General features: G+C 42.5%; 1 protein-coding gene across 1 annotated transcript in view; it reads left to right on the top strand.

The window, feature by feature from the left end:
* Positions 1 to 317: 317 nt before the first annotated feature.
* The window catches only part of LOC21387680, a 15094-nt gene continuing 4682 nt past the window's right edge, over positions 318 to 10729 (top strand). The window contains exons 1-2 of the mRNA XM_024161404.1: positions 318 to 477; positions 708 to 1123. Coding sequence (XP_024017172.1) covers positions 378 to 477; positions 708 to 1123 — 516 coding nt within the window. The 5' untranslated portion in view covers positions 318 to 377. The remainder of the gene's footprint in view (positions 478 to 707; positions 1124 to 10729) is intronic.

Genomic DNA, 10729 nt, shown 5'->3' with positions numbered 1-10729 from the left:
TAAATATAATTATTTATAAAAATTTTTTAATATAATAAAATTTAAATTCAAAACTTAAATTAGTTAAATAAAGGGAGCCTTGAACCTATAAGGTTCATCATACACGTCAAAAAAACGCATCAGAAAGCCCGACTTATCACTCACTCTATCGACATTTATCGTCATGTTCCCGACATCTCCTTGATATTCGCACGTTTTTATAACATGAAGTTACGTGCCACGCGCATCATATGCGCGTGCGGTACAAAATGCCCAGTCTCCGAGACAAATTCAAGCGCTCATCAAATTCTCTCTCTCCACCAAATTTTCCCCTATCATCAGACAAAAAAAACGAGAAGAAGAAACCCTTACAGTGCATTTCTCTCTCTGCAACTTTAATGGAGTTCAAGTTTCGGGCCGTGGACGACCGGCCTCCGCCGTCTCCTTCGCCGTCGTCGAGCGAATTCAGCTACGCATTCCAACCATTGCGAATGCCGGGTCTGAATGTTCATCATCTGCTTTTATTTTTCCCCGAGAAAGTCCGAGAAAACGAGGGAAAATTTTGTGGAAAATAAGCTGTGGTTTGACAATGCTGTGTGCCGTTTTGAATTTCAGTGCATGATCAAAGTTGTTTAAAATAATTGAATATTTTTTAATTTCGAGCAAAGTTTTAGCCAATTTATTTTTCTTTCTCGAAAAAAACCCTTATTTTCTCGGCATCCAAACAGGCCAAGTCATTCATCCGATGCTGCATGGTCTATCCGGTTTCTTGATGGGCGATATCGGGCCAAATTCGGGCGTAAGGCGAAACCCTAACGACGTACGGAAGCTGATCGTGCGAGAGCTCGAGAAGCAGCGGCTTAGTGAGGAGATGATCTTGGAGGAAATCGCTCGGCGGCGAGAGCTGGAGGCGGTGGTTCGCCAGGAGATTGTGCTCTTAGAACGAGCAATGGCCATGCGAAGAATGGCCATGGGAGCACTGTCCTTCGAGGATGGTTTCCCCACCGCAATGCGGATCGCGCCCTTTGCATTCTCTCCTCGTTCCGCCGCCTTCGACCAGTTCCCGTTGGCTCCGCTGCCGGAGTACATTGACCCGGTGGTCAAGCCCCCTTCTGAGCCCGACAAGAATAAATTGATCGTTCTGGTTAGTCTCGCTTGGATTTCTCAATTTAGTTTTTATTTTTTGAGTTCTTTTTCTGGTACATTGGGTTCGCTCTATTTTGTCTTTTTTCCCCCTGACATTTGTAGATGGTGAAATCTATAATTAATTTTGTTTTGTTAGGAGGTCAATAAATAGATGAATTCGGATGATTAGAGCGTGATCCTAGAAAAAAATAAATAGACAAAAAAAATAAAGAGATCGGATACAAAAATTTATAGTATTTCCTTGATAACTTAAAGTACGTACAGGCTTTCAGATCTTTTATTATGAATATTGATGAGACTACAATAGTGATCTCCATAAATGTGTCATGCCCTCTAAACGGGGTGGGTGACGTGGAGTTCGATTAGGGGTTAATAAAATAGATTTTCAGATGAGTCCCACTCAATTGCATTAAAATATAAATAAATTACAGAATTTTGGAGCCTCTCACACACAGGGCTCCACCCCACAAGACATACAGTATCGTACATATATGCTCATGTAAATAATCATTACAACAGACATCAACCACAGTATAGTTAATCCAAATATTACAAGAGCTTACAAGATTCTCAATTCCTTACATTTGTTCAAGAGGATGATCACAATCCTCCCTTAATCCGACAGTAGCAATCTCTAGCTACCCTGTAGTAAATATCTAACTACTATGCACCGCTCTTAGAATCTCCTGCAGGAGTTTAATACATGTAAAACATAAAACGTGAGCGAAAGGTCCAGTAGGATATAATTTGAAATAAACGTTATAAATAAATGAATAATAAGTGAGCGAGGAAATAAATAAATGAATAAGTAAATAAAATAAAATATTCAGTTCCAATAGACAGCCGGAACCTCACATCCTTTTTCTCAAAGGAAATATAACTGAAAATAACCGTTTTATAGGCTTCAGCAAGTAATTAGTACAAATTACTCACATAACCAAGTGTCTCGCCTACCCGGACCGAGTTTCGGGTTCTCCCCCGAGGACGCACTATCCGCATCTTATCTAGGCTTACAGCAATAGACTCTCTTACCAGTTCACAAGATCTCTTTGTTTAAAAAATCATTCATTAACTTTCTAAAATCGTTATTATGACTCCAAGAACTACTCAAGCCGCGGGCCTCATGACTGGGCAAGCCGTGAGGTTACATGACTGGACAAGCTATGGATTCTATGAACATGACAAGCCATGGATTCCATAAACTCCACAAGCTGTGGTTTTCAAAGAGTTTTTCTTTTGCAAACCAACCCATTTTTTTAAAACATTTTCAAGGCCAAAATCTTTATGAAAACAGGCTCATAAGGAAAATGAATAGAAATCCTACCTCGCACTATTAAACCTGGGACTAGCGTTGCCTTTTTGGCTTCTGCTTACTCAAGCCCCTTCAGTCTGAATCCTCAGCGATCAATGATGCAAGACAAAATTTTAGGATTAATTCTCATTCCAAAAGCAATTCAAATCTCAATTTCCAACCAAGATTTCCTATTAGTGTGTCCTAATCCATTTTCATGTTTCTAATTATCATTTCAAGGGTTTTCAATTTCAAATTAAGGATTAAAGATGCTAATCCATTTATCTCAAGTCTCTAAATGAAGTTAATTTGGGTTCTCTCAAAAAACAGTTGTCAAAACAGCATTTTCAGGCCAAATAGGGTCAAACCCGTGTGCACCGGTCGACCGGTGACAGAGTAGTGCAACACTACCGGTCGACCGGTAGTGTGCACACCGGTCGATCGGTCAGCCTGCAATCCGGTCAACCGCATAGGTCGACCGGTTTCTTTGTGATCCGGTCGACCGGTGGAATCAGCTGCGCGAGAGAAGTTCACGGAAACCAGTCTAAAAACCTGCAAATTCGGTCCCAAATCTAAATATTTCAAAGGAAAATCACTATATCCGGGTTTCAGGTCCTAAAACAAGTCCAAGGAACTAAAGATCTCTAATTTCTACTATAGTTTTACTTAAAAACCATCAAAATCCGGTATGAACCAAAAATAAGTTTTGAAATACAAAAATTTGAGATTCAAGAGAGGTTCTTTCAGTAATCTTACTTCGAATCATTCTCTTGACGTTGAAAATTTTTTTAAATCTTTCCTTGGTTCAAGAATCGTTTGATTTGGAACAAAAATGAGAGAATGAGTGAGAGAGAGAGCACGGGAGAGTGAAAGAGAGAGAGAGAGAGATGCACGGGAAAGGAAAGAGAAAAGAAAAGGAAGAAAAGAAAAAGAAAAAGAAAAAGAAAGAAAATGGACAAGTGTCAATATTTTAAAAGAGCAGTCCAGAAATGCGCCCATACACACTTCTGGGTGAAAATAAACTACTGAGAATAATTTAAATACCTTGAAACTATTTAAATTCACGCGTGTCAGAAACATTTATAAATCAAAACTCAATTAATAATCCAGATTAGGCACACTAATAATTTCAATTACCTTAATTAATTCTAATTAATTCTTCAGGGTGTTATAGCTCCACCCCCCTTAGGTAATTTCGTCTCCGAAATTAAGGCTAACCTCAAAGCGTAAACAGATGCGGATACTGCTCCTGCATCGTCGTCTCAAGCTCCCATGTCGCTTCCTCGACTTCATGGTGCTGCCACAACACTTTCACTAACGGGATCTCACGATGACGCAGATTCTTTATTTTTCTATCAAGAATCTGAACTTGTGCCTCCTCGTATGACGCGTCATCCTGTATTGGAACGTCAAACCACTGCACTACAGCTTCCAGCTCAGGTTGACATTTTCGAAATATGGAGACATGAAACACGTCATGCACGTGAGATAATTCAGGCGGTAAGGCCAACCGATAAGCCACCACTCCGATTCGTTGCACGATCAGGAATGGTCCCACATACCTTGGTGCAAGTTTTTCTTTCACACCAAACCGAACAACTCTCTTGCGTGTGAAAACTTTCAGCAAGACAAAGTCGCCTTCTTGGAATTTCAAAGGCTTACGCCTTCTGTCAACATAACTTTTCTGACGACTTTGAGCTGTCAACAGTCGTTCCCGAATCACAGCTATCTTCTCATTATTCTCTTGAATGACTTCCGGTACAGTGCTCAGTCGATCCTCTGGTTCTAACCAAAACACATGTGACTTACAAGGACGACTATACAGAGCTTCAAACGGTGCCATTCTAATACTGGCCTGATAGTTGTTGTTATAAGTAAACTCAGCTAGATACAAGTATTTCTTCCAGTTTGCACTAAATTCTAGAATACAAGCACGAAGTATATCCTCCAGAATCTGAATTACCCTTTCAGATTGCCCATCAGTTTGACGATTAAATATTGTGTTGAAGTTCAAGACTGTTCCCATGGCTTCCTGGAAACTCCTCCAATACCTTGCATTAAAACGCGTGTCACGATTTGACGTGATAGACAATAGCACTCTGTGTAGCCTCACGATGTGCTCCAGGTATAATTCTGACAGAATCTTTTGAGAATACGTTGCACGGAAATGTATGAAGTGTGCGGATTTCGTCAACCTGTCCACCACCACCCAGATCGCATCGTGCTTCAGCTCGGTTCTCAGTAGCACCATCAAAAAATCCATGCTGATGTGCTCCCATTTTCATCTAGGGACAGGAAGAGGTTGCAACTCTCCCACCAGCTTCTGATGCTCAGCTTTAATCCGGAAGCAAGTAACACATTCCGAGACATACTCACGAACGTTCCTTTTCATGCCTCTCCACTAATACTGTATATTCAGGTCTTGGTACATCTTTGTACTTTCCGGATGAATAGCATACTTCGATTTGTGTGCCTATTGCAGAATCGTCTTCTTTACCTCACCCGCCTTAGGAACAGCAAGGTGGTACTGGAAATACAAGACTCCATCCTCTCGGATTCTCCAATCCTCGAATTGCTCTCTACTCTGGATCCGAATCCAAATTCCTTGGAGGTGTGGATCCTGCCATTGATTCTACTTAACCTGTTATACAATATCCGGTGTAGAGATCAGATTATATATTATAGCCTGGTTATGATCTTCGTAGAATTGAAGATCATACTTACTCACCATTTCAGTCATTTTTCAATCTTCCAAAGCTAATGACGACAGAGTTCCCGTCTTCTTACTAAGGGCATCAGTCACCACATTAGCTTTTTCAGGATGATATTGTCGAGTAAAATCGCAATCTTTCATATACTCCACCCATCTCCTTTGCCTGAGATTTAAGTCTTTCTGAGTAAACAAGTATTTCAGACTTTTATGGTCAGAAAAGACCTGAAACTTTGCTCCATAGAGATAACATCTCCATATTTTCAGAGCAAATATTACTGCTGCCAGCTCCAAATCATGAGTTGGGTAATTTCGTTCATGTGGTCTTAATTGACGAGATGCGTACGCTACCACGCGTCCACCTTGCATCAACACACAACCAAGCTCACTCTCTGAGGCATCAGAATACACCTCATATGGTTCCTCACTATCAGGAATAGTCAAGACTGGTGCACTTGTCAGTCTGACCTTCACTTCCTGAAAAGTATTTTCACATTCAGCGTCCCACTGGAATCTGACTTCTTTCTTGATCAATCGAGTCAGCGGTGTAGTAATACTCGAGAAGTCTCTCACGAAACGCCGATAGTACCCTGTAAGTCCGAGAAAACTGCGAATCTCTGCTATATTCTTCCGCTATATCTTTTCTTTCAAAGGAAATATAATTGAAAATAACCGTTTTACAGGCTTTAGCAAGTAATTAGTACAAATTACTCACCTAACCAAGTGCCTCGCCTACCCGGACCGAGTTTCGGGTTCTGCCCCCGAGGACGCACTATTCGCATCCTATCTAAGCTTATAGCAATAGACTCTCTTACCAGTTCACAAGATCTCTTTGCTTAATAAATCATTCATTAACTTTCTGAAATCATTATTATGACCACACGAACTACTCAAGCCGCGGGCCTCATGACTGGGCAAGCCATGAGGTTTCATGACTGGACAAGCTATGGATTCCATAGACAGGACAAGCCATGGATTCCATAAACTCCACAAGCCGTGGTTTTCAAAGAGTTTTTCTTTCGCAAACTAACCCCTTTCTTTAAAACATTTTCAAGGCCAAAATCTTTTTGAAAACAGGTTCACAAGGAAAAGGGATAGAAATCCTACCTCGCACTATCAAACCTGGGACTAGTGTTGTCTTTTTCGGCTTTCGCTTCTTCTAGCTCCTTCAGTCTGAATCCTCAGCGATCAATGATGCAAGACAACATTTTAGGATTAATTCTCATTCCTAAAGCAATCTAAATCTCAATTTTCAACTAAGATTTCCTATTATTGTGCCCTAATCCATTTTCATGTTTCAAATTATCATTTCAAGGGTTTTCAATCTCAAATCAAAGATTAAAGATTCTAATCCATTTATCTCAAGTCCTTAAATGAAGCTAATTTGGGTTCTCTCCAAAAACATGGGTCAAAATAGCATTTTTAGGCCAAATAGGGTCAAACCCGTGTGCATCGGTCGACCGGTGACAGAGTAGTGCAACACTACCAGTCGACCGGTAGTGTGCACACCGGTCGACCGGTCAGCCTGCATTCCGGTCGACCAGTTTCCATGTGATCCAGTCGACCGGACAGGTCGACCGGTGGAATCAACTGCGCGAGAGAAGCTCGCGGAAAACTGTTAAAAAACCTGCAAATCCAGTCCCAAATTCAAATATTTTAAAGGAAAATCACTAGATCCGGGTTCTAGGTCCTGAAACAAGTCCAAAGAACCAAAGATCTTCAATTTCTACTCTAGTTTTACTTAAAAACCATCAAAATCCGGTTTGACCAAAAATAAGTTTTGAAATTCAAAAACTTGAGATTCAAGAAAGGTTCTTTCAGTAATCTTACTTCGAATCATTCTCTTGACGTTGAAAGCTTTTTTAAATCTTTCCTTGGTACAAGATTCGTTTGATTTGGGACAAAAATGAGAGAATGAGAGAGAGAGAGAGCACGGGAGAGTGAGAGAGAGATGCACGGGAAAGGAAAGAGAAAAGAAAAGAAAGAAAAGAAAAAGAAAAAGAAAAGGAAAGAAAATGGACAAGTGTCAATATTTTAAAAGAGCAGTCCAGAAATGCGCTCATACACACTTCTGAGTTAAAATAAACTACTGAGAATAATTTAAATACTTTAGAACTATTTAAACTCACGCGTGTCAGAAATATTTATAAATCAAAACTCAATTAATAATCCAGATTAGGCACACTAATAATTTCAATTACTTTAATTAATCCCAATTAATTCTTCAGGGTGTTACAAAATGTTAGGAAAATTCTGTAAAGATTCTTGAAAAGTATGTAAGAAGTGGTGGAAAAGCTCTTTGGAATGGTTGAAAATGGTGTAGGCGTGAGATGATGGGCGTGAACATGTGTCTCAGTGTGTCTCCCTATTCCTTGGACGTGCATGGGCTGTGTTTATAGGTCTTGATTGCTGAAAAAATGATTTTAGGCAAGTTTTGCATTTGACTTTTGATTTAAGATCCTTTCCTTGTAGAGAAATGTCTTAGGGAGCAAGTTTAGGTGGAGATTGACTTTCCGTTTTGCTATTTGAGGCAAGATCCCACGGAATATGATTGTTGTGATGGTGTAATTAATGCTGAACTTCGGATGCTGAGCTGGCAGTTTCGCGGCTGGATTGGTCTTTTGGGTAGCGGACCACTGGACTGATTGTTTGGGCAGCCGACCCTGCTGACGATTAGCGGGTTGTTTTTGGCAACCTATTTCGTGATTCTGCCCCCATTCTCCGAGAAGTGTGTTGGAACGTGTATGGTGAGAAATGAGGTATGAAATCTGGCCTCAACAGTAAGCCCCTGACTCTGTAGTCATTGATAATCGGCTTAAAGAGTAGTTCGCATGATCCGCGTGTCAACACTAATTGTTGATTTGCTCTTTTGGACTCTTTATTGAGCGTTCTGACAACTTGTAGATGGCTTCGTGATTCCTTGGTAACTCGCAAATGATTCTCGCAGCTCTTCAAAGCGTTTGACAGGTCCTATGCGTCGTCGTTGCTCGAGTTTCCGTATGATGTGTTGTGGGATGTTGGCAGTTATGATAGCCGAAGTGCGCTTTCTGGTGTAGCTTAATGACGGCTGATGCTGGATGATTTGGGTCAGTTAAGAAGGCTTGTCAAAAGGAAAGCTGACGGTCGAATGACTAGTCACAAGTACGCTACGCGAGTTGTTTGAGAAAGTCTTCTTTGGCGGCTAGTGAAACAATCGTGTTTAGTGGTGACTTGTTTGTTCCTTCAACTACTCATTTGCCATCTCCTCTCTTCGCAGCGATGTCATTTAAGTGAGACTCGCGAGCCGATCAGTGAATAGCGGGTAGCCCCCCGAGTGAGTCCGACAATCGGGACGTCAAGGTGGTAGGAACTAGGAACTTCCGTTGCGGTGAAAACACTTAAGGATGTCGTGTCGTTTTTGTCTTGTAAGTTGAGAACGACTAGCAAACGGCTCAAGAGCGGCTTAAGAGCTAAAATATAGCTTGATTGAGGCGCGAGCGGCTTGAGAGCTGAAGAGCTCATTGAGGTGCGAACGACTCGAATCGTCGAGAGCGGCTCAAGAGTTAAAGAGCTTGTTTGAGGTGCGTGCGGCTCAAGAGCTGAAGAGCTCATTGTTTACGAGTTTATCGTGTGTTGAGCACTGCTTATGGCGTAGAGTCAACTTGTGAGTAGTTTAGGCCATTTTATAATCTTTCGGGTGCACTCGTGTTTCCTTTGTTTTTGCTTTAGTGTTTGAACGTTCCTAGGGCCAAAGAAACACAAAATCGTGAAGAAAAACTAAAAAGAAACAACAGAGCTACTTGAGCATGTTGAAAATTCTTGAAAAATTCTGATCTTAGTCTCCGGCAATCGTTGCTCCTATTGGGTTGTTAGGCTCCTTGGGCGTGGTTGGCGGCTCTGCTTGGACTTTAGAAAGGTCCGGAATTTGACTACTCATGGGAGGCTCCATTCGAGATGGCTCGCGGGTCGATTGACGCTCCAAATTGCTTGTAGGTTTCCTACGACTACCTGTGTGACGTCCTTTTGTTTGATGGCCATATGTTGAACCGCGAACATTTTCGTGGCCCAATTGCGTGTGACAACTCGTGCATGATAAGTGACGGGAGTTAACTCCGTTGACGGACTACTCGAGCTTTAGCTACTGTCCGAATCGTGTCTTCTAAGCTGCGGATTGCTCGTCAGACCGTATGAGTCACGGACACCTCAATTGAGGAGCGAGTGGCTGGATCGTCGAGAGCTGAAAAGCTCGTTTGAGGCGCGAGCGGCTCGAATCAACGAGAGCGGATTCAGAGTTGGCGGACAGCTTGATTGAGATACAAAAGTTTTGAATTGACCAGTGCGGCTCGAGAGCTGAAGAGCTCGTTGAGGGGCGAGCGGCTCGAATCGTCGAGAGCGGCTCGAGAGCTGAAGAGCTCGATTGACGGGCGACAAACCCCTAAATAGGCTTTCACCGAAATTGGAACAAAAAGATTGATTGGATTCTTGGCCGATGAATCGACCGCAACGACTGGTAGTCGACTTTAGTCCAGAAATTGGCATTGATCAAGGACCAGCATCGACTTGTCAGGTCGGCAGCAACACGATTGTCGGCTTCAGCCTAGTGGCCGAAACTAAAATAATTTAATTACCCCGTGGGTAATAAGTCTTGCCATGATGAATAAGGTCGTCTCCTTGTACCGTGGTCTTGGTGAAATTAGTGAAGCGAGTGCTCCACCAGCTTTGACATGCCACTAATAACTCTGTGTGAGAGCACTTGGCGCACGAACGGTTACCCTTAAGTTGGCTTAGCACGCTTTACGGCGGCCAATGGGCCTAGGCTCGATATCGGTGAGGGTGATCCTTACGACATTGGTACGTCACGTTTTGGTGGGAGAACCTATTAGGCTAGGGATCCTATTGGGACGTAGTTCCTGTGACGACTTATGTTTGATAATCCAACAATCTGTAAAAAGCCTGAGAGCTGACAGACAGTTTGTGTGGCTAGAAGCAGCTCTTAAGCTAAAGAGCTTGATTGAGTTGCGAGCAGCTCGATGGACATGAGCAGCTCCAGAGCTGACGGACATCTCATTTGAGTACCGAGCAGCTCGAATATAAGAGCGGCTCGAAAGTTGAAGAGCTCGTTTGAGTAGCAAGCGACTCGAATCGTCGAGCGGCTCGAGAGCTTAAGAGCTCGTTTGAGGCACGAGCGGCTCGAGAGCTGAAGAGCTCGTTGGAATAGCAAGCGGCTTGAATCGTCGAGAGCGGCTTGAGAATTGAAGAGCTCGATTAACGCGTGAGCGGCTCAAATCGACGAGAGCGACTGTAGAACTTGCGACTCGTCTGGCTAGAGTCGCCCAATCGCGATTGGCAAGTCGACTGTTACTCCTTGCATCATTTGCATGCCAGTGATTGCATATGCTGAGATTGAGTTCTCGGCTAGTGCTCTGTTGTGGCTCTTAACTTCGATTAGGCTTTGTGCTTTGGCAAGCGCCTCGTTGGTCATTTTGGGCGTCGGTCGCATATCTCGTATACGAATCGCAAGTGATTCCTAGGTCGTTGATTGCTCGTTAATTACAAGCGGCTCGTTAATTGTGAATCGATCGCTTGTTGTGACCGACTCATTGATTGTGAGCGGTTTCCAAAAC

The sequence above is a fragment of the Morus notabilis genome, unplaced genomic scaffold (assembly GCF_000414095.1).
Source record: "Morus notabilis unplaced genomic scaffold, ASM41409v2 Scaffold321, whole genome shotgun sequence".
Classification (NCBI taxonomy): Eukaryota; Viridiplantae; Streptophyta; class Magnoliopsida; order Rosales; family Moraceae; genus Morus; species Morus notabilis.
The sequence above is the reverse complement of the archived record's forward strand: the minus strand, read 5'-3'. Positions and strand labels throughout refer to the sequence as shown.